General features: G+C 38.1%; 1 protein-coding gene across 8 annotated transcripts in view; it reads right to left on the bottom strand.

Annotated features, from left to right (window-relative positions):
• Nucleotides 1-25776, bottom strand: part of mib2 (MIB E3 ubiquitin protein ligase 2) — a 213711-nt gene that overhangs the window by 142749 nt on the left and 45186 nt on the right. For 5 of the 8 annotated variants that reach the window (XM_043676268.2, XM_043676266.2, XM_087980238.1 and 2 more), the window contains exons 2-3: nucleotides 13848-13906; nucleotides 395-726 (exon numbers count right to left, since the gene is read on the bottom strand). In XM_043676268.2, the coding sequence (XP_043532203.1) occupies nucleotides 395-617 (223 nt within the window). In that variant the 5' untranslated portion in view covers nucleotides 618-726; nucleotides 13848-13906. Of the gene's footprint in view, nucleotides 1-394; nucleotides 727-13847; nucleotides 13907-18903; nucleotides 19439-25776 lie in introns of those variants that run through there. The other 3 variants (XM_087980237.1, XM_087980240.1, XM_087980239.1) reach the window with 3 other exon arrangements.

Below are 25776 nucleotides of genomic sequence, written 5' to 3' on the forward strand. Positions count from 1 at the left end.
CAGAACTCAACACACACAGACTTGGATCCCATTTATCACACCCTGGGGAAAAAAAACAGGAAATGGCATCACCACAGGAAATGATGTCACCCACCCAAGGAAATCTAAACACATAAATAGAAAGCAGGCCATGTCACCAGTGCTTCATTCAAAGGCTCATTGATGATGTTTCCCAGTATGGTGACGAAATGCCTGAAAACTAACCTTCCAGCTCAGCAAGCAAACCTACATCCACTACTTCCCTCTTGTCCAGCATTAAATGCACTTCTATCAGCTAACCCAATGTTGTCAAATATGTGAACTGAATGAAAGGACAGGCTAAAGATAGTCAGGTGAAAAATGAAAAAAAAATCATATGTCAAATGACAGAATAGGTGAGGAACTGTCAGCTTACCAATCTGTGCATTGTCATAGAGAAGCAGGTCATAAGCTCCTTGGTAACCTGTCCGATAATTTGTTCTGGTACCACAGTCCCATTGGACCACCACAGTTTTATCTGGTGTTGTAGTACTGCCTTGACGGCCAATCTCGACCACTGTGCCGACATGTCCTTCTCCATCATCCTGGTTCCCCCATTTCCAGTCTACGCCGCGTACAATACGCATGCCCACTTCCATGGTCGTAAATGAGTGACAGGTGATTTTTAGGTCCGTCAAAAAATAAGCATAATATTGTCGACTGCAATGACAGAAGATGCCTCAAAGAAACCTCGGGCTCCTAAAACACCTGAGAAATTAAGACAAAGCTGTCAATCCAATATTCTTTATCAGTCTAAAACAACAGTATTGTGTTCCACATGTACATTCCTCTTAGCTTCAAATTATAAATCATGACAATTTACAGTGCCTCAATTGAACTGAAGATTTAAATATGTTTGCATAAATCCTTGATTTTCAAAGAAAGTACATCAGTAGAATCTGCCTTTCATCAATTCTTGAAGCTTGACAGATCCACAAATACCTGCAACTTGGAAGGAAATAATGACAGAATTGCATCACAAACAATTTCAACCAACGCTAAGATAGTAAAGAGGGAATGCTGTATTTTTATGAAAAATATCAAGTCAGTTCAAATAATCATTTGGATACTACTGTGGTTTAATTTGGTCCTTAATCTAACTGTATAGCACAAACAACTAAACATTAAAATGTTCATCATATAGTGCAACCTCTGTTATCCAATGAAATGGAGAGAACTTACAGGATCAGTGGAAATGAAGATCAATGCTTACCCATTGTTTCTCTTTTATACAGCACAGCAATTCTCCAGGTAACACAATACAAATAAAAAGGAAATACATTGTTGTGCTATTTACCCTTAACAGTGATAAACTATGAAAACAGACCTATAATTAGGGCAATATTGACAGGGAATAGCTGCTGTGAACATTCTCAGATCACTGTAGCAAAGATTCCCGTACTGTCAATTCAAAGCAAAGGTCTTTATAATTGTAGTGATTTAACTCACAGCAGCACATAGGGCAAAATTCAAGTAACCATTACCCACACAGCAAGCTTTTGATCTCAGGAGAGATGTCTAGAAAACATCCTCACCAGGAGGAATGGAAATGTATTCACTGCCTTTAAAATCCCAAACTGAAATCCCCAAATTACACCTGGCAGTCAATTCATATTGACAAACTCATATGAAAGTACTTTCATAACATCTTCACAACAAAGCATAATTTATATTGTGCTTTCCACAGATTGTTTAAAGTGCATCACAACCAAACTGGTACTTTTGAAATGCAGTCACTGCTGTTGTAATGTAGAAACATCCCAGCACCTTTTCACACAAAGCTCCAACAAGTAGTAATGTGACGATCATATATCCGGTATTTGTGATTTGATTCAAAATGGGAGTGAAATAACAATTACAAAGACAGAGGAAAAATAAAGAAAAAAATTGGAATTAAATATAATTGTCAATTTCTGAGATATTACAATGAAAGTGAAATCTTGTCCCAATTTGCACGTCATTGGGATTTCCAACTCTCTTTTCCATTTTCACTGGTACATGAAACATGATTCCTTATCATGTCACCATGAAAATGGGTTTTTGAAGCAGCAAGGCTTGGTGCACCATTGATAACTATGATGCAGAAACAAATAAGATATTCCAACTAATGGAATGACGTAAAGCAAACATTGTGAACCCCTAATTTAGGCTACAATGATTACATCTCCATTCTTTTTTCTTAGTACCATATTATATCACTGACTTACCCAAGAAGTTCTAGAACATTTATTGCCAATTCAGTTTTATGTATCCATTTAATGAATATACACTGTCATAAGTAATGGCTGATGAGCTCTAGTGTGCCCACTCACTCCAGGGGACTGAACTCATGGACAATTAACGGCTCCTTGGCAAAACATGTTACACAATGTTGACATCATTAATAAATTACATTATGCATAGAATTTTACCATGGAAAGAATATTCCCTGGAGTGTGCAAAAAAATTGACACACTTAGGGATAGACATCACATTCATCTTCATTAGCTAAATACAGAGAAACATAACGCTGTATGCAGTCTCACATTAAAAGAACCAAATGCTGCTCACGATCACCAACATTCCTTTGAACCTATTGCTTATAGCTCACATGCAAAGTCCAAATATACTGACACAGGTTTGAACAACTGAGGAACAGATAGATGTCCAATATAAAAGATAATGGTCATAGTTCAAATGTGAATGATAAAAGAAAGAAAATCTAATTGATGACAAGTCAGCAACCTGAAACATCAACTCTGCCTCACTCCCCACAAATACTCACCGATATCCTTTGTATTTATTGCATTCTGTTTATTCCAGATTTCCAAGTGTTTTTGCTTTTGATTTTTATTAAACCAGGTTCACATTAGGTTTCAACAATTATCTCTGACACTCAACACTGCTGAAGAGCTGAATCATGGGTGAGGGAAAGACAGAGGAAAGAAACTGTCCCTCATACTGTGCACCTACTAGCCAATGCAAGTCAATTATCCCAGCAAATAACTCCACTACCTGACTGAACACAATGCATGGATGTGGAAAGACAAGAAAGAGAGTGAAACTTGTAATTATCCTTTTTTAAAAGCCTGCAAAACAAGCCTGGGAAACAATGTAGAATAATTCAAACATAAAGCAAAGCAATTCTGGAAATGAGACACAGCCAGACCTGTGTGTCAATATTCAAACACACAGCACCTGAAATATAGGGACACTTGAATGAAGTGCAAGTCAGGAAAGCCTTACATCTCAACTCTATCAGCACAATGAAGGTCAGTCGTGATTTATATGCCAGGGGAGCTGTCACCAGGACTCATTATCTCTCTGACATAGCAAAAACATTCCAATGAGAAAGGACTTAGTTGATAGTTTACTCCAGATGAGCAAAAGCAAGATCTAAGAGCTGTCTTCATACCCAAGTAAATATTAGACAGGAGTAGTACATTTCGATTGGCTTTTGTAGTTTGCCGCTTACATGATATCTGAACTGGAGGAGTGAAAGGAAGTTGCAGAGGAGTCCACAGCAGCAATGTAAAAGTAATTACCATCAAGAGAAAAGATAATATGCTAAAGATTATCAATAGCACAATATTAACGTTACACCACTGAAATTTCTAAGCAGATGGAACGTTTGCTACACTACATTACAGACCAAGCACATGCCACCAATAGCTTCTTTCGAAGCTGAATGTTACTTACTAGGATTTATCACTGTTCACTTCTTTTACTCAAGACAAACAATTATCACCAGAGAGCAAAACTGTTGCTTTCCATTTAATTACAAACTATAATACTGTGGATATAAATTAATAAATTTTACTGGTGTTAAGTCAACAATTGGCCCAGGATTGCACTAACAGCAACTGAAGATAGATGTGCGCACACATTCAATCCATTATCAGTTTCAATCTTCACAAAGACATGGGGCTGGAACTTATTCTGAGCAATGTTATTAACATTTTGGTGTTCCACTGAAGTACTCTCCAGTAACTTTAAAAGAGCTGTTATTTTAAATAGTTTAACACTTCCATTAAATACCTGAGAGCAGACTTCAATATAAACAGGCTGTATTTTTACAATAAACGTCATTAACATTGTTTGCAAAATATACAAAAACTTTACAGTTTAAATGGAGATCAATGTTTATGTATTTAGTAAACAATACTTAATCCTGGAAGTGTAGTTAATATTTGTATTTTCATCATTACAAAGCTTTCTGGTTTTTGCCTACACTCTCATGGATATTACTGCAAATCAAATAGAAACTACAAACTTTGGTATTCAAGAGATTTTCATTTAATTTATCCAATCTGCTTTCAAAATTCACAATAATGCAAATTCAATGAAAACATTACAAATCATGGTATTTTAACACCATAATCAAGAGGTACTTAAAATACATACTTTATCTGCAATACAATTAATTTGATAAAGATTTATCCAGTATTTACTTTCAGGAGAAATTGGGTCATTTTGGATCTAATTTTTTGTTTGGACAAGCCTCTGAGAACATTTCGGATTCATTCTACAAAGTGCAAACTATCAGACACATAGCAATGGTTAATAATTATACATTTGAAGATAATTTTTTTAACATGTGACATAGCCATAATTTTCTTTAATTATCTGGTCACTGCAGAGTGAGGGATTCTAACATACGGATAGTCCATAGAAATTTCTGAAGTCCATATTCACCCCATTTATGGTTAATATACTACACATGAAATGTCAGTATCTTTGCTGTAGACACATTCACTGCATCATACTTAGATAATCAAATCAATGGAAGGAAATGAGTCACACGTTAATGGGAAAACATTCGACATTAAGATTGGTCCAACAAGGAATGAGTCGAAAAAATACAGTCCTGGAAAAGCACAGCTGGTCAGGCAGCATTCGAGGAGCAGGAGAATCAATATTTCAGGCATAAGCCCTTCATCAGGATGACCAACATAATGAGTCAAACAGCAATTCACCAAGTCTCCTTCCTGAACACCATGTAAACTCACAATGTTATCACCATGAAGTCCAGGGCCAACGGACACACATTAGCGATCATGAGCAGCATTTGGTTCTTTTAATGTGAAACTGGATACAATGCTAAGTTTCTCTACATTTAATCAAAGACAACAGATATAACATCTATCCTTAAGCATGCCAATTTTTTGCACGCTTCAGTGAATATTATTTCCAATGTAAAATTCTATATAATGTAATTTATTAATGATGTCAACATGCTGTGGTATGCTTTGCCAGGGAGCAGTTAATGGTCCATGGGTTTAGTCCATTGCAGTGAGTGGGCACACTAGAGCTCATCAGCCATCATTTATGACAGGGTATACAGACATAACCTATAATCTCCCTTATGAGACGCACACCAGTCTGATTCGGGGAAACATATCACTGCTCCTTCATTGTCACTGGCTCAATTCCTGGAAGCTGGGAAAAAGTTTTGTCATAGATGAAAGCCGAAAGGAGAGCTTTCATACAGAGCACGAGAGAGCAAGACAAATGTTTTCAGGAAGGAATTCCAGAGTTTTAGGTCGAAGCATCTAAAAAAGTGTGGATGCCAATGGTGCAGCAATTCAAATCTGGGATGCTCAAGATTAGAAGATAACAGAAGGCTGCAGAGCTGGTCAAGATTGAAGTTTGGAAAGAGCGTAGCTACAGAGAATTTTAAAATCAAGATATTATGTTCGTTAGCACAAGGATGATAGAGGAACAGGAATTACAACACAAGTTAAGACATAGTATCAGAATTTGAATTACAGCATTTTTAAGGTTAAACCACAGAAGGCCATCCAAGAGTGCATTGGAATAGTCAAGTGTCAAGGGAATAAAGGTATGAATAAAGTTGCAGCAGCAAATGAGCTGAGACTGGGGCAAAGCTGGGCAATGTCATAGGGATGAAAATGGACAGTCATACTAATGGGGCAAATGTGTGGTTGCAAGCTCGTCTCAAGATCATGACTTAACTGGTTTGGTCTCAAACAATTGCCAGTATGAGGGATGGAGCCAGTATGGAGAAAATGTGGCAAGAGAATTCAGTGACTGGAAAAAAATGGATTTAGTTTTCTCAGCATTCAACTGGAGGTAATTCCTGATTATTCTGTGCCGGGTGTCTGATAATTTAACAATACTGAAAAAACCAACGTGAAGTAAGGGTATCGTATGAAAACTAACATCATGAGACAGGCATTGTAAATTGGAGCGTTGTTGAAATAACTTGGTTGATTGAACAGCTTATAAAGCCATTGTCAGGAAGAGCAGGTTCAGTTTAGTTTCTTCTGGTCTGGTTCATTCTAAATTAGATCACTATGTGCTCCAATATACACCCATGTAACTTGTGTTCATTATGCAATCTCTCATTAGCTGCGTAAGTTACGAACCATACCCATATAATTAGCTTGCAAACTGCAAGAACATTTCCCCTCTTTCAATTGTCACTTAAGCATGTGATCAAAAACAAAAAAATAAACTTTAAAGAAAAATACAGGGCACACTGATTCTAACAACAACTGGCATTCAAACAGCATCTTCAACATAGTGAAGCCCGTTGGGACTTTTTTTTTCCTGAAATGAATCAGATCAAAAGTGAGAAAGTATTAAGAGTTTGGGGTTTGGTCAAAGTAGTGTTTGGAAGTAGAGGCTAAAGAAGCAGCAGAGGGTTTAGGCAGGGAACATCAATAAATAGATTGTAGACAACTGAAGGAAAAATAGATGGGAGGAAGCACAAAAGGCCAGTCTGATTCAGGTGTGTAAATCTCTCTTTTTCAATACATAAATATATATTAAAAAATAGAACTGATTTTGTATTTGGAACTAGTGACATGTGGATTTTGGTGCATGTATTAGGGAGATTTAATTATCAACTTGTCAGTCCTTCTGGAACAATATTTTTAAACCAGAATGAGAAAGAGAGTAATAAAACAAAAAAAAAACTATGGATGCTGAAAATCTGAATCAAAAACAGAAATTGCTAGAGAAACTCACGTCTGGCAGCATCCATGGAGAAAAATCACAGTTAACATTTCAGGTCCAGTGACCATCCTTTAAAACTGAAGGTCCCTGGGATGATGGAAACGTGCTTGCATTAGACAGTTTTTACATGCAGTCAGTGTACAGCTTTAGCTTGCTTTCTGTTTAGAAGGGTTGGCTTTTTTTTTGCTTAGAGGAAAACATCATTGTGATTTTTTGATTTACAGTTTGCAGAGGTCCTGGTGGAAGTTAGATATATGAAACTTCTTCCTGAAAAGGAGACATCTTAGAACTGTTAGGAAATAGTGTGCAATTCCCAAACCAGAAGTGTTTAGTTAGCACCCAGAAGGGTTTACAGAGGAACCTCAATTATCCAAACGATCAGGCGGGTTATAGCCAAACAGGTTTATTTGGCATCAAAAGCTTTTGGAGCGCTGCTCTTTCATCAGGTGAAGTGAAAGTTTGAGATTTCAAATAATTGCATTGGACATTAACATAGCAGGCCTGAACAGATGGATCAAAAATAAAATCTACCATCAGCCTTTTTAGTTTATTTCATATGCCTCCTAGTTTTCCAGGAGTTCTCTGTTCTGGACCCCTAAAATTTCCATACCTCCAGAGTTCTTAACTTCTTGTCATTTAAACAATTCCCTTTTCCTCAAATCCAAAGCAGATGACCTTGTAGTTTTCCACAATGACCTCAACCTTCCACAATCCTGCTCACTCACATAAATATTCCTTTATAAGTATACTCCGTATAATGCCATACAATCCAAATAAAGTCAAACATTAAAATGAAGTATTCAAATGTTTAGAGCCAAGCAAGAAAAGATTAACTGACCTATCTAATAGTAGTGAGGAAAAAAAAGTCTGCAACTCATTGTGGCAAAAGAATGGTTACTGGCCAATTCCATGTGACTTTTAATCACATTGCTAGTAATGGAACTCTGCCAAGAGATAATACATTACAATGAGACTGAAATGGAGTATGCAGACCATGAAAACTGGAATAAACATCTTGATTATTGTCCCCATTGCATTCTAGTGGAAGAATAGCCAGTACTCTCACTGTTTAAACTCAGAAATAAAGAGCAACAGCCTGGTTGAGTAATCCAGGGGAAAACATCCTAGGCATGTCCTGCTCTGCATCATCATTACCAACTCTTCAAAATCGCAAGAAGTCAAACATTAGAATCACATTTTTTCAGCACGTTGCACTAATTGACACAATGACAGATTCAGAAGCTGGGATCAACTTTCATGCAACAATGATTTTTATCCTGGTTGCTGAACCAATGGGCTACATTACTCAGGTTTTATCCCACACACAGCAGCAGCAGCTGCTCTCGACAAAACTTCTGAGGTTAGCGTAATTACATATGCAATGAGAGTGCTCCTCCAGCACTGGGCCTGCCACAAGACCAGCAGGATTTCCCATGCAGCATCAGCACTTCCAAGGCTGATGCTACCAAGAAAAGAGAAGGTGGCCTTTGCAAATACAATCTGAGACTTGCCAAGAGATCATGTTCAAAAAATAATGCAGATGCATAAAGAGAATTGCATGTTCAATAAAACAGATTTTAACATTGTTGTTTTTGGGGCTGGGCTTCTCTGACAAGGTTACTGTCCATCCTTAATTATGCTGTTTGGGAGGTATTCCTGGATTATCAGCCAGTGACAGAAAGAACTGCAAAAGTCAAGATGGTGGGAGCCATGGAGAGGAACTTGTGTGAGTGAGTGTGTCCCCATGCACCCGCTTTGTCCAGACATATACTAATGACACAACACGGAGGTGAAGTTTTCTGGAGGGTGAAAGGAAGGTCCTGCAAGTCAAGAAAACTCAAGTTGATTCCATTTTGCTATTTATGGATAAGAAAACCATGGGAAGAGTAGGGAAAAGTAAAGTTTAGGTCCCTGAAAGGAAAAGTTGCCACCAATCATGACCCACAATATTCTATCTGCTCACAGTCTTTCAGTATGACACAGGTATGCTCTGCAGCATAACAATGTACCATACCAGGGTGCAGTATGACCTCTGCTTGAAGTGATACCTCATAGTAAATTCCTTTTTCACTTCTATGGATTTCCTGCTAAAAATCAACTGCAGACTCCAATTCCAGTCTTTCAATTAATATTTCACAGCACTCCCTGCCTGCTCACACTATTACCAAAGGCCTGGGGCCCTGAATTACAACATTTTCCTCCCCAACTTTGGTCTGCTAAGAGATGTGATGGAGAGAACCTCAAAGGAAGGTTTCATTTTATTCTTCTCGAGTCAGATCAATACAGTTGGAGTGGTACATCAGCAGCAGAAGCATAACAAGTAGACATGAGGACATGGCCGAATCAGCAAGAATTTCCTGTTTCTTAAGACAACACTTCAACCCACTCAGCCTCGAACCTGACTGCAAAGAGTGAAGATATCAGAAAATGAACAGAACCGTCAGTTACTGGTTAATCATTGGGCACAAGCTTGCTCTGACCATATAATGACAGAGCACAAAGCAGCTCAGGGTTACCTGCAAACCAGAAGGATCAATTGATAGCTAACCACCAGTTATTTTATCTCCTAATCCTACAGGGAAAGCAGTTTGAACTACTAGCAATATGGATTTGAAAAATAACACCTAGTTACTGACAGGAAGGACTGAGATGTAGTATTAAGCGTGCATTATGTTGTGTCCAGAGTTTACTTTTAATAAAATGGGATAAGGAATCAGCAGATTAAAAGTTGATCATTCATGACAGCTGCGATATGGCAAAGAAACTGCCAGAGGTAGTGGTGGAGGCTAATACAATCAGAACATATAAAAAGCATCTGGGTGGGTGTATGAAAAGGAAGGGTTTAGAGGGATATGGGCCAAATGCTGGCAAATGGGTATAGATCAGTTTAGGATATCTGGTTGGCATGGACGAGTAGGACCAAAGGGTCGGTTTCCGTGCTAACTCTAGGCCTCTGACATTAACTACAGAAATTATGCAGCAAAAAGAATCAAGCACCATCAACATAAACCTCAGCAACCTAAGATCAAGACTATCTTTTAAAACGAGCATATATATAATAGTGTTCTTGGCCCCATTGTCATGCTAAAGAACATTTACAGAGCCGAAGGTGGAAAAAAATTCAAATTTCTTTAAGATCTTACTGTGGATTCTATTTACTACAAGATCATGTGATGCTGCATCAGTTCTTATGACAAAACCAGTTTTTAACGTATGAATCTGCACATATCACCTATTAAACACGAGTTAGCAAAGTACTCCGGGAACAAGAAAACTTTGTTAATTTGTGCATTCATTTTCAAAATCTTATTAAAATTCTCCTAATTCACAAAAAAATCTCTACTCCCCAATAAAAGTTATTCAATCACGGTGTGAAAGAAATTCCCGTATAGATTCTCAATTCTCTCGCTCTCATCCAGTTGGACTCAACTCATCAACTAGAAAAAAAGCCTAATACGTCTACATTTTGCCAAGGCTCCAGTAATTATGATCAGAAATCTAATTATTGTTCTTGAAGTTCAGCTCTGTCCAGAAATGTTTAAAAATTCATTCATGGGATGTGGGGGGTCACTGGCTGGACCAGCATTTATTCCCAGAGCACAGTTAAGAGTCAATCATATTGGTGTGGGGCTGGAGTCACATGTAGGCCAGATCAAATGGCTGGGGGGAGGGGGGAACAGATTTCCTTCCTTAAAGAACATTAGTGATTCAGATGGGTTTTTCCAGACAATTGGCAATGGATTCATGGTCAACATAAGACTCTTAATTTCAGATCTATTACTGAATTCAAATTCCACCATCAGCCATGGCAGGATTTGAACCCAGGTCCCCAGGACATTAAATGGATTTCCGGATTAATAGTCTAGTGATAATATCACATGGCTATCCATTTTCATTTCTGCATTATGTTGCCTTTTCCTTGGACAGGAACCCTCTCAGATCCAACAGCTTTGGGACCAAGACCAGGCCAGATTTCAGAACCTGCCTGCTTTGAAAGGGGGGGGGGGGAAAGAAATCAGAATGCCTTAATTCAAAGTGAAACCCCTTAATCCAATTCCTATGGCATGCTGGAAAACCAATTTATCTGATTGTAAAGCTCTTTAAGTTGATATGGTGTTGACATTAATTCAATTCTCATGCATTAGCTTGAATAACTATTCCTGCCTCACCCACTTCCGCAGAGTAGCAGGATTTGAGTGTACCTGCATTTTTTTTTATTATTTTCCCTTTCAACATTTAACTGCACTTACAGTATTTTAGATTTTATTTCAGGTAACCTTTGTTCTTACTCCTGTGTTTGCACAACATAAGCCTTTTGAATCAAGAAGGATGAACTGAGGCTGTACAGTACCCAGCAGGAAACAATGGTGCATTAACTCCAGCAATTGTAGTCAGCTCAAGGGTTCAGCCAAAGGTCTGAACCTTGTTTTATTACTCATTTTGAAGTAAATAACTTTAAAATTTAGATGGTCTTTTCAACAAAGGGGGAAGCAGCATGCTGGATATTACTGAGAAGATCACCACCTTGTTTAGTCAAGCAAACTAAATGGTAAAGTTCTTAGTAGTATTTACACAATGTCACCTTCACCTCACCTGCTACACATTTCCATGAACTTATACAACAGCAATGGCTACATGATTAATGCCCTCCAAATGCACCTCCACTACACATTAACAGAGATACACGTACCACCCTCTGCGTGAAAAAGTTGCCCATTAAGTCTCTTTTATATCTCCTCTTCCCCCTCACCCTAAACCTATGCCCTCCAATTCTGTACACCCCCACTACAGGGAAAAGACTTTGCCTATTTATCCTACCCATGCCCCTCATAATTTTGTAAACCTCTATAAGGTCACCACTCAGCCTCTGACGCTCCAGGGAAAACAGCCCCAGTCTGTTCAGCCTCTCCCTATAGCTCAAATCCTCCAACTCTGGCAACATCCTTGTAAATCTTTTCTGAACCCTTTCAGGTTTCACAAAATCTTTCCAATAGAATTGCACGCAATATTCCAACAGTGGCATAACCAATGCACAGCCGCAACATGACCTCCCTATAAAGGAAAGCATTCCAAACGCCTTCTTCACTATCCTATCTACCTGCGACTCCACTTTCAAGGAGCTGTGAACCTGCACTCCAAGGTCTCTTTGTTCAGCAACACCCCCTAGGACCTTACCACTAAGTGTGTAAGTCCTGCTAAGATTTGCTTTCCCAAAATGCAGCACCTCGCATTTATCTGAATTAAACTCCATCTGCCACTTCTCAGCCCATTGGTCCATCTGATCAAGATCCTGTTGTAATCTGTGGTAACCTTCTTCGCTGTCCACTACACCTCCAATTTTGGTGTCATCTGCAAACTTATTGACTATACCTCATATAAAAGATTTGGATGTGAGCATAAATGAAGAAAAGCAGTGGAGCGAACACCAATCCTTGTGGCACTCCACTGGTCACAGGCCTCCAGTCTGAAAAGCAACCATCCTCCACCACCACCACCACCCTCTGTCTTCTACCTTCAAGCCAGTTCTGTGTCCAAATGGCTAGTTCTCCCTGTATTCCATGCTAACCATGGGAACCTTGTCAAATGTCTTACTGAAGTCCATTTAATCACAAATACTGCTCTGCCCTCATCAATCCTCTTTGTTACTTCTTCAGAAAACTCAATCAGGTTTGTGAGACATGAGTTCCCACACAGCCTTTTAACTCCTTATCAAAGAGGTAGCACCTCTGACTGTACACTACTCCCTCAGCACTATACTTGACGAGGAGCCATATAAAACCCCTCAGACCCCATCTTTGTTATGGAATATACACTCATTACAGAGTGCCAATATGATAATGCAAGAAATTGCATCTGTGGAGGGAAAGCAGAACTAATGTTTTGGGTTCAGTGACTAAGTTCTGAAGTAAGGTCACTTCACCCAAAATGCTATCTCTGCCTTCTCTCCACAGATGCTGCAGAGATATCATTTAGGGTCAAGGACCAAGTCACTGAACCCAAAACATTGATTCTGCTTTCTCTCCACAAATGCTGCTAGACCTCCTGAGTTTTTACAGCAATTTGCTTTTGTTTTGGATTTTCAGCACCTTCAGTTCTTTGTTTTTTACAGTCTAACAAATGTTGCTTTGAAAAAGATCACACATTCTTCGTTTAACAATTTTATGTTTTTGAAGATGCCAACATTAACATTCTCTTGCCAGGTTTTCTATTAGGACCTGCAAAGATTAGATTGTTGACAATTAGTCATTTCTTCAGCTGTTCTTTACCGAGATACATTGAGAAATAGAATTCTTCTTGCCCTTCCTGATTCCACCCCATGGGTCCCAGAATATTTTACTCTCAGACATTTGAAAAGACAAGAAGATTGTGTTTTAATATCTGGTACAAGAACAAAACATTCAAGTCTGTTCACTCATTGGAAAGGCAACTGCTCATAACAACTGAAATAAAATATTTGGCTGTTTCAAGATATCAAAAAATAATATTTTGGCATTCTTCATGACATGCTACTAATAATTCCTGTTATGGGACACATTTCAAAACAACTTCTAAAATCTATAGACTTAAAGTTTAACATGAGCCATACCTGATTTTCAGAGATCAAATAAAAAGGATTTGGTATTAATGAGCATTTTCAAACATCCAAACACCATATCCAATGTTTACCATAAAACAGCACATGATTTATCAACTAACCAGTTTATTACATAATTGACCTGATGCTGTTTGATAATGTGATATCCTGCACTCAGTCAATAAAAATGATTGGAGACATGTTTATTGTATTCCTGTTCATCACATTAATGATGCACGAGGATTTGTCGCAACACAAGTCATTTGTACACCGAACCACAAAACAATGCACATACCATGTCCATCAAACTGTGCTTGATTCTCTTTTTGCTTCTGCAGAATACCTCTTCATTATCTTTGATATTAAAACAGAAACAACTGGCAATTATACAGTGTTAATAATGCAGCAAGTTATTCCAAGGTATATGTCACAGGAATATGCAAAACACAAACAAAACAGTACAAATAAAAACAAACTACTGTAAACAAAAACAAAAACAAAATAATGTAAATTTTCAAAACTGTGAAGAAATGAATAGTAACCTATTTAAACAGAATATCATAGACAGGTATTTGAAATATGTTACAGGATAATACCTACTTGTTTCAAGAAAATACTTGCATCTAATAAATGCTCCACCACAGTTCTTAGCAACGGTTCAAAGCATATGATTAATCTCTTTGGTGTTCATATCCTGGTTTCTTGAAGACTAATTGCAGGCTAGTATGCTCCAAGGTCCATAGCAATGTACTGGTAGAGGAACTGAATTCAAGGGTTGCCACTTAACAGGGGAAGACCAACATCTGACACCATCCACAACAGTACTCCCAGGGGACGAGGAGCCATATAAAACCCCTCAGACCCCATCTTTGTTATGGAATATACATTTCAATGCAAGTGATAAGTTAGTTGTCTCATTACAGAGTGCCAATATGATAATGCAAGAAATTGAATAGTTTTACACCTTATGCCATGTTAAATTGGAACTGTTAAGTAATGCACTTTTACAAATTTTATTGAAAAGTATAATTTTGAAAAATAAGTTTTAAAGACAACACCATCCCACAAGAACAAGGAGAAAATGGCTATTTGTACTGTTGGCTCTGTCAAATGCTGACCTTGTTCTACAAGGATTATAGACAATATTCTTTGCCACTTGAATAAATCGGCCTCAGTTTAAAGTGTCATTCAAAAAGAGGCCAATTCCCCACAAAGCCTCACTCAGCACACTGTAGTGTCAGCCTAGATTATGGAGCAGTTGAAATATGATCATTGGTAGTTGGTCTATTCAAAGCCAGCATATTTTTTTCACCATTTGTCTTGTCTTCATTCAGTTAATATCCCAAGATTTGGTTTCCATGTTAATTAAAAACACAATGAAGGTAAACAAGTAGCCAAACATTTATGTAAAATCTCGCAAGCTGCATTTTTGTTTATAACAGTTTTAACTTTAAATCAAACTCAACAATGACTTTAGGCTACTCATTATCCCCATTGTATTTGACTGAACTCCGCTTTCGACCTCCAGGCCTGAGCTTGAACCGTTGAGTATGACAGGCACATGATATCTACAACACCAGAACTTCCAAGCAATCATACAAAGAATCCAGATTTCATTCGAAAGATGAAATGCTTGAAATACAGTTCAGTCTGCACCAGATCAGTGATAAACTAGATGCAAAACTCTGGCCTCTCCCTTTCAGTTGATTGACTGCCTGCATTTTCTGCTTCTATTTCAGAATTTCAGTACTTGTAGTTTCCTCTTCCTTTAAATCAAGTTCTCACATCTGAATTTTACATTGAATATATTCCCCTGAAATTAAATAAAAAAGTGATTGCATCCATTAAAACTGGATGCAATGTGATGGCGAAATATACTTTGTTATTTGCATGAGCATTTAATAATAAGATGATTATTTGATGTCATCATTGCTCCAGAATGGCAAGTTGATTGTGGAGGATTGAGCGAGGAAACTGAGCAGAGACGTGGTGGGGGGGGGTAAGAGGGGGAGAGGGGGAGAGGGGGAGAGGGGGAGAGGGGGAGAGAAAGAAAAAGAAAACCAGCTCTCTGGGTTTATGATAAATATTTATGGAATTTATGGAATTAAAATCTCTTCTTCCCATCATTTGTGACAATCCTTTACAAACTTAGTTTGGACTGTCTCCCTAGACCAAAGTGGGTTAAAGCTCCAAGCAATCTCCAAAATCACCATTAAAGTGTCTAAATTGGCACACACCCTCAGATGCCCCAAGAGCGGGTAGAGAAGGGAACATCTGCCCTGTTGTTACGGTTCTTCCTAAATACACAGATCTACTTGCTGTTCCTCTTCCTTGAACCTACTGCACTGTCTCCTGATCTAACTCCTTACTAACAAATGTTTTTCACCCTCAGTCTTCATTATAAGCTTTTAAAACTCCCACATTTAGCATCACTGAACTCAAAGACACTCAATAACATTAGTCAAAAGGGCCCAATCACAAACAATGACTTCTTACTGACTGCTGCTTGTCACAAGGTATTTTAAAATAGGTGTAATTCAACATTATACATCATTGATCTCCTACATGAATCCTAAATACGAACAGATACTTTCAAATCAATTTCTCTCCCCATCCCTTATCCTTCCAGGGCACTTCATTTCTTTGACTTTCATGCAGGAACTCAGTGCTTTGTTCAGGAAGAAAGGTTTTAAAGACCAAATGAAAGTCCCCAGCAACCTAACACTGGGAGAGCGAGCAAGGCTGCCAAAATGAGTGCATCTCTATAAACCATTCAAATAACTGAAAAGTTATCTTCTCAGCTATTTTTGATCATTAAGAAATTAGTGTGGGCAGGAATTTCAAGCAGTTATTTACTGTGCCTGTCTTTCCAACTTCAAACGTATCGCATTTGGCAAGGTGGTTTCTGCTTATGCTGCATCCTTCACATGACAGTGTCTCAGCTTTTCTCTTCTATTGTTCTTATTGTCTTTGTCCTTCCTCCATTTCTATTAAGCTCTACTGATGTAATTTTTTTGTTTGATCTCCTACCTTATTCACTTTTTTGTTTCTCCCCAGCTTCTCTCATTTACTATTTGGGGACTCACAGGCCAGTTGGTGTGGATTGCTGGTGCAACTTTCAGCCTGGCCCAGCCGGGAGGACAAGGCAAAGCACCATGCTCTATATGCAGTGAGCTAACATCACTTAACATCTCCCTGAAGTTGTACTGGTCTTCCCTTCAGCTACTGGCTTTTCTGACACTTTGAAAACCCAGCCAAAGCAAAAGGCTAGCACGTCTTAGTGAATCATTTACATTTCTAACCTGCACCTAGCAGTAGGATGACTTTGCCTCTGTGGTGGGTGGATTGAAGTCAGATTTAAAATTTCAAAATTGTAACCACTGACCTGACCTCCGCTCACCTAGTCTTGGGTGTTACAATCCAGTCAGGAAAAAAAAACATATTCAACCCATTCTTTTCTCATCCCTTTTGCTGTGTAGGTGAAGATAACAGAAGAAAACTGCAAAGTTAGAATTTATCAGCGTAATGAAGGCTGCGATTCCATGGCCAAAGAAAAGATCACCATCACCCATGAGACCTGGCTGGCCACAACAGAAGCTTCCATGACTTTTAATTACCCAGATAACCATATAAAATACACAACTACCAACACTAATTCAACTCATCTCTGACTCTGCTGAGGTGTACACCAAAGAAGCACAATGGGAAGAAGTCACTGTCTAAGATCATCCAATCACAGTACACAGACCGAAACTGTAGAATTTCTTATGTTGTGTATCAGACAAGGAATGTACACTGTGAACATTAAGTCTGTTGAAACAGTCTTAAGACACCACAGAATGAAACATGGTGCAGGGGGTAAAGTTTACTTCTATTATAGTTTCTGTAATTTTCAATTTGAAGCATTTTGCCCTGGGGCTGCAAGCCTGACATGGAGCATATGCTGTAAACATTAAGTATTGAAGTCTGCTGCAACGGAACATGCTGTATGGGGGAAAAGTTGAATTTTGTTACATCTCCTGTAATTTCAAGTCAGAATGTTGTGTAAAGGATTTTTACACATTTTATAAATACAGCTCACTGTGGAAAAAAATACAACTCATCTTTAACTCTTCCCAGCATTAGTGTTGACCCACACTGATTGTTGGCGAGCAACAAATAGAGAAAACCTTATTCTATAAAATGTCACTGTTTGACATGGGAAAGCTCAAAATGAAAACAATTTTAAGGATATAAATGAAAAAAGCAACTAATGTGGATTATCTTTAGCTCCTCTTTTTTCAAAACAAGCATTATTTCTCATTAAAAGTTGACACACACAACCTGTGTGAACGATGTGGAAGTGGCTGTGCAGCAAGGTCAGGGTGAGAAACTACAAATCATCTGGTTAAAATTCTAAAATACCATTTTCTTCCCTTTCATTCCAGAAAGCTAGTAAAAAATATAAATTTAATCAAACAAATTCTCAAAATATTTTCCACAGCTTTTACTGAAGTCAATCAGCATTGCTCAGGCAGATTCCTGAGGTGGTAGGGACCTCCATCCAGGCCAGCTGGAGCTGTCATGAGACAGCTTCCTGTCACAATTGTCCATTTGCTCTGTTCATAAGAAACAGGAAGTTGCTCTTTCTCAGCCAAGCACAGGAGAAAATTCTCTCATTAGAAGTTGTTTTTATTCTGTTTCTACAATAAGCATTGTATTGTATGCTTGCATTTGAGCTGTCATAAGTTGTATTGTACTAAACATCCCACAAATTAAAGTGGGAAGACAAAGAACAAACAGCGATAACGGAGATAATCTAGTGTCAACTTTAACCACAGAGAAATCGAACATTGAATAAAGAGCTGTTTTAATTTCCATCAGTTGCATGCACATGCAGGCATAAATAAGCATGCAAACGGTAGTCTAAAACAGGACCTTTATTTTGTAAGCAAGTTTTTTGGCTTGGTTTTAAAACAATGGAGCGTTGAACTTGTGCTGTCAGATTTTCCATTTATGCTTTTTTTTAAAAAAAACTTGTTCACATAACTCATTAATAAATTAGCTTTGTACCAAATAAAGAAATGACTATTAGTCATTTAAAATACCAGCAGAATTTAAAACAACTGAATACCCACTCCTTATAGTTTGTAATAGTACATTTCAAAACCTTTTTAGAGTACAGTATGCTGCCATCTACTTGCAGAATTACTCATCTTATGCCATAACAAAACCTGAATGTTTCAGTCTATAAATCAATTTTATTCAACACTGTGGAAAAGCACAACTTCACAGGGTTAAATCAGGACCATCGCTAGATTAACAAGACAACTGAAATTCAGTGCAATATATAAAAAAAGTAATAGTCATACCTCAGGGTCTTAGCCAAGTTGAAGAGAAATGCAGCGAATCATAAATAGCCATGATTCCAGGTAGATAAATGAATCTTCTCAGCTAATCCAAATAATATTTTGAAAACATTTCAAATAGCAAATAATAAAATTTGTATAAAGTAAAGTAGAGTCTAGATAACAAAGACAGAAATTTCACATCCTGCCTGCCATGTCAGGGAACTGCACTATACAAATCTGTGACAGTTCAGTCCGAGTTCAGAAGGGAATAACAGAGGGTAATCTGTTCAATAAGAGCAGGCAGAAGGTACAGTACTGATCCAGTTATTTAAGCTGCCAGTTCACAAATAATGGGTCATTCTGGTCTCAGCTTCCAAAAGCAAGAGGAATATGCTCAAATGGAGAGGTGAAGAGGTAGGCAATGCACCACAGGTCTGCACAAGCTCTCATTCTTCAACCCTGGACACTTGGAAATAAAGCAGACTGCCTCCCCCTGCTGTGCAGGGCATTCAGGACAAACCTAACAAATGTAAATCAAGCACGTCAAGAAAAAGAGACAAGCAGAGAGAACCATACAAGCGCTCAATCTGGGCTATTTCATGCATCGAACCCAGGCTCAAAGTAATTACAAAGAGACACTGTAAAATCCCACAGTGATTCATTTTTATATTTCAAACAGCCAGCTTTAACAAAGCGGTATTAAGTCAACTCAAGCAGCTCAGAAGACAAGATCAGCTTGAACGATGAAACTTTTCAGACCAAATGACCTCGTCCTCTCTGACTCACCATTTTCCCCTGCAGCTTTAACCTCCACCTAAAGCGTGCAGGCAAGGCAGTGGCTTAACATTTCCTCTGAGCGACAGCATTTCTGACAATTCTGCACTCAGCCTATATCAGAATTTCAAAAACTGCACGTAACTTGGGGGGGTGAGAGCTATACCAACTCAGCCAAGCTGAAAGTGATCACTCTTAACCTAAACTCAGAATTCAATTGCAATTCTATGAACTGGCCTCTATATTAATATCCAAAAACATATCCTCTTTAACAGGGAATACTTGCCCAGCCCACAAAGGTGCGAACACACAAAAAAGTAAAAGTCAACCTCCACTCACTTATTTAAGGGGGGGGAGAGAGGAGAGTTTAAGTACGAAAAGCAGCAATGTGTAGCACTAGAATTCAAAGTTACAAATAAAAAGGTGTGTGCAGTATATAACTTCCTGCAGTTATATAGTTCAAAGTGTTAAGAGCTAAGTTGCTATGTGCATGCATAGATGAATATCATGAAGAAAGGTGCATTATATTTTTGGATTTGGATTTCAAAACAGAAGTAAATGCATGTGGGTCAGTTCTGTGAAGGCATTTTGGTTTTAAAATGGCCCTAAAGTTATTTAGGCAGTGTTTAGTAATATACATCCAGATATTTTATGAATTAAGTAGAATTTTGCAAATGAAAAATTATCTTGAACTGCTACGAACCATAAGACTTATTGCCACAATATTGCAAAGGCTACAAAATAAATACTTGAAGTTTTGACATAATAGGAATCCTTAGGAATATAAGCAAACTGCAGTACTAATGAGCAAATTCAAAATTTAGGTGAAAATGCACAAATAGAATAGTGATTTGTAGTTTCCATGTGATAAAAGCTGCCACTGTTTGAAATGGGATTTCAAAAAGTATTTCAACCTAGAGCTGATAATTGGATTTCAGGCAAGATTTAAACTTCTTAGCATTTCATGGTCATTGTTACAAGGATGTGATCTGGATTGGAAAATGTTAATTATGAGGAAAGATTAGATAAGCTGAAGTTCTTTGGCTTTGAACTGACTGAGGGTTGACTTGAGGTGGGTAAAGAAAGGGCCGAATGCAGGATAAATTGGAATAAGCTCTTTACCTTAGCAGAACAAACAAAACCCAGGTGGAGGTCCACAGGTTGAAAGGAATCGCTGGGAGAACCAAGGAGAAGTGGAAATATTTCTCTTCTGGAGGGCAGGATTGCAGAAATTCATTACCCAAACGAGTAATAAGAGACAGAAACTCTAACCACACTTGCAAAGTTCTTGAGTTCTACTTGAACAGCTGTGACCTGCACAGCTCGAGATAAAGCTGGGAGCTGGATAGATCATCATTCAGAGGTGAATGGCCTCTGACAATGTACCCCAGACTTCATTTCTTCAATAACGATGGCACAGATCAGATGATAAAGGATTTGCACACACTGTTGTCAAATAGGCACTAAGAAAAAGACAAAAGGCAGCTTACTACTCAAAGTGGAAATATCTAAATTTTGATCTTCCATAAGGTGTGATAACCAAGGTAGAATCTTCACAGCTAGCATCAAGCAGAATAAATACGTAGCACTTCCTAACTGTGGATACGCTAGTCCCAAAAGTTGTACTCACAGCAAAGACTGAACTCTACGCTGTTTATAACAGCATAGTGAAATGAATGGATTTTCATTTCCAACATTCAACGTAGCAATGACCAAAGTGTTGGTCATTCCTGGACAACTTCAGGAAAAGTGCACGAGAGCAAGCTTTCAATGCAGTGAATCAAATCGCTCTTTGGAAAGTACTGCAGGGGATGACCAGATAAAAATGATCACATCTCCTACAATATTCAAATAACACTATGCAACGGATCCATAACATCTCCTCCATCAAAAGTGCCGTCGAATAGGGTTATGTCACCACACCAACACTATTCTCAGTAGCTGTCACAGCAATGCTGGGACTGGCTCCACTGCTGTAGTAGTAACTGAACTCAATGATTAACTTTTCAACCGTAACCAAGGCAGTAATTGTGTCTGCAAAAGAACTACAGCATATTAATGACGTTTAAGTTAGTACTCACTCAGAAGAATGACAGGTAATTCACATTTACCAAAGTCCATGAAAACATAGACATCACCTTGAAGACCAGAAAGACAATAAGTCCTCTACCAAACCACTTCAATAGTAATAAATCCAATACCTTCAATTCAAATTCAAGATGGAGGGTTGGAAAACATCTCTCAAATCCCATATCTTGGAAATTGTCTATTCCAAAAAATTGACACTGATGAACAGGGACACCTCAAAATCCAACATGTTGGACTCCAGTTTGAGAATCCTGACATCAGACCCAACTCAAGTTCAGTCTATTGGACTGTAGCTCTCCCCATGTTTTTCCAAGAACAACATTTGAGCAACTTATTGACATTAATTTCTGAGAGTCAAGATTAGAGTGCTGCTGGAAAAGCATAGGCTAAGCAAGCAGCATCAGAGAAGCTGGAAAATCGACATTTCGGGCAAAAGAGCTTCATCAGGAATTAATCAATGGAAGGACAAAAGGACAACCATGTGGATTCTCCAGAACACAGACATATCAAATATTAGGGCCACGATAATTTCACGAGAGATATAGATAGGATGGGTTGCTTGAATGTTCAACTCATGGCTGCCCAAACTGGTGCTCTACCCAGAGCTTTACCAAGGAACGCATGTACACAAGGGGGCTAAAAGAAATACTTCAAAGACAAAAGACAATCTCAAAGCTTGCATGAAGCTCTTGTGCTCTGTTGTTATCAAACAGCAGGCATCCAATCACCACCAGCATGGTACTTAATCTTCAAACACAATGTCAATATCTTTCAACAGGAGCGACCACTGGGATAGATCAGTGAGAGAGATGGGAAGAGAGTGCAAGCTCATGTCAACAATCTGCCATCACGCCAACCAATGTTCTCTCTGGGAGGGAGGCTGTAAAAGTTAAGATGGGGCTTGTTAACCATCAGCAAATTCTCACCCAAAACCCAAATTCTCATGACCATCTGCAATCAGCCTCAATACAAATGAATGCCAATGTGAGGGAGGGCATTCCTGACTAATAATAGATATCTTAGACATGACCCTACTTAGACCAAAGCACTGAAGCACAGTAAAACTAAATATGCAACACAGCCGGACATCTAGCAAATATCAGTCCTGGAACAAGGCACTGTTTGGGGCTCATTATTAATTTGTCATGCAAGGAACATTTTAATAATTCTAAAGAATTAAATAATATATACAAAGACAGGCATTTACAGATGCTCAAGTACTGTCCTGCCAATTTAAAGTATTTTTTAAACCAACCCATTGGGACAAATAGCAGGTGGGACTTGAGTTCAGACCTTCTGGTCCAGGGTAGGGGCACTACCACTGTGTCACAAAATCCCATTTTATTGGCAATGTTTTCAACAATACCGAGTGGCACCAAAATAGATATTAGAGCCCAAAATACAAACCGATTACCAAATCAGAATACAAAATAATGGGAATTGGGATTCTTCTACTTGACATTAACTCCTTAATAGTTAATATTCAGGTGTGGGCATTGATAAAGAAGCGATCATGACACTGCATTCACAGCACAGAATCCAGCTGATGCTCCAATACTATAGCCCTGACTCCCTATCAGAGAGAAAGTGAGGGCTGCAGATGCTGGAGATCAGAGCTGAAAATGTGTTGCTGGAAAAGCGCAGCAGGTCAGGCAGCATCCAAGGAACAGGAGAATCGACGTTTCGGGCATAAGCCCTTCTTCCTGAAGAAGGGCTTATGCCCGAAACGTCGATTCTCCTGTTCCTTGGATGCTGCCTGACCTGCTGCGCTTTTCCAGCAACACATTTTCAGCTCTGACTCACTATCACCATTGTCATTGAGTCCAGAATACTGTTGGAAATGTGAGATCACAGAATCCTCCCTTAAGGTTTAGTTTTGCCATCAAACCTTGAAGACAACACCAACATAACTGACCTTGTCTTCACTAGCCATAAGACACGCATGTTAACAAATATAGATGGTAATACTGTCCAATTTTTGCCTACTTGTCCTCAAAGAATAAGGTCTTTTTGTAAAAGTCCTTACCAGTTAACTGACTACAGAACGAACTCCAGATTAAATGCAATATTGTTGAACCAGTTTACTGACTGTATTTAAAAAGAATAATGTGAGTTAGTAATCAACTCTTTATCAAAGCAAATATTTGAGCTGAGCCTTTATCAGAAAGCTGAACTCTGAGCCCTCCTAACAAATGTTTGGTTTTCTTTCACAGAAGTAAAATCTATGCCATTATAGTTAACCAGTTTTTCTCCTACTCTGTAGCATCACAGTTATTGGGTCACCAACAAATTTACATTTTGTTCCAGACATTTCTCATGTTTTCACCTTATTTTAAGATTAAAATGGAAGCAAATTGCATCTAGAAAACAAACTGACAATGTGAAATCTGATAATTCTGAAAACTCTCTGGAGCAACATCGCATTTTTCCGTAAAGTGAATGAAATAACATTTCACTGAACAGTAGCAGCAATGACTCTACATACTGAAGTTGTGAAGATCTCAGGTACAAATTAAGCAAGAGTGTTTTGTATACTCAAATACAAAGTTATGCTAAACATTCCTCTAATGCATTCAAAACTAGATGGCAGTGCACACTTTGTCAAAAGAAAGTGTTGAATATTCTCTTCATTTCATTAAAGTTACTTTAATCTTTAAAATACTGCACTTTTTTGGGTTTATAACATCTTGTCAGCCGCATCATTTGATGGCCTTACATGCTGCATGATTCCAGCTGATGGTAACACCTGACTAAGTCAGATTCCAGAATGAAACCTGGCTTGACAGATCATGTGCTTAACAACTTCAGAAAATTAAAATCATGCACATTTTCATGTGAATGCAGATGTCATTTAACAAAAGGTTTGTTACACAATATAAAGTTACATACATAAAAAAGACAATTAGAAATGTTTTAACATATCAAAACAAACTTTCAAACTGCTTCACAAAACGGTTATAAGAAGCTCAATCCCAAAATACCATCACACTCCAATCTCCGCTTTTAAAATCTTTATTTAACTGTCACTTATCAGTTTCTTCCCTTTGAGCTATTGAGACCTTATGTTTTACAATTTCTTTCCAAGTCTGTTAGCATGAACATAGAAACAGAAAATAGAAGCACAACTGGCCATTTGAACCTGCCCCACCTTTCAATGTGACCACGGGAGGTCATAGAACTCAGTTATCTGATCCAGCTTTCTCCCCATAGCCTTGAACCATTCCGTTCTCGTGACCTATAGTTTCTCAGCTTTAACAACTTGAAATTTCTATCCAAACTCTCTCTGCTTGGAAATGTCAGAATAGTAACCACTTCTGCAGAGATAACTGATTCCCCTTAACTGGGAAAACTTTAGATTCCTTGCTAGGAGAAACTATTCTCCATCTGAACTGAAGTTCTGATTCTTCTGATCTAATTTGAACTTTCTGTTCTGAAGTAAAAACTTGTCTAATTATCTTAATATGTTTACTCTATCTTTAATAAATCCAACAGAATAAACAATTTATCCAGCAACTAATGGATTTCTCCTAGACACACTGTTGCAGACTGGTTTCTCCTTGGAATTGATACACGTAGATCCCTGCTCAAAATGATTTTCTGACCATATTTTTAAAACTTCACAGAATTGACCAGAACTTGTACATATGCCAATGCTCCAAAGTATATTTTTTTTTAAATCAGGTGATTAATATTGCACACCTCAATGGAAAACTGGAGAATGTGCCCTCCTAAATAGAAAGGAATATCCTTGCCCTCAATTCTTTACAAATTAATAAGCAGCATATGACAAAAGCAGAGTTAAATTCCACACCTACACTGTGACAAAATGTTTTGGTTTTTGTCAATTTAAAAGCAGCTTTTTAAAAAAAAAATACCATGACCCAGTTTAAATAAACAGTTCAAAGGCAAGCAGATCATGTCTGTATATTGCAGATGAAAGGTGAGCATGGTTTTTACGGCATTGTCTTACTAATAAAATATTTTTTAAAAACATTTTGCTGAAAAAAATGTAAAAGGTTTCTACATAGAATA

The sequence above is a fragment of the Chiloscyllium plagiosum genome, unplaced genomic scaffold (assembly GCF_037043375.1).
Source record: "Chiloscyllium plagiosum isolate Xiang-an unplaced genomic scaffold, Cpla_swu_hap1 HiC_scaffold_37, whole genome shotgun sequence".
Taxonomy (NCBI): Eukaryota; Metazoa; Chordata; class Chondrichthyes; order Orectolobiformes; family Hemiscylliidae; genus Chiloscyllium; species Chiloscyllium plagiosum.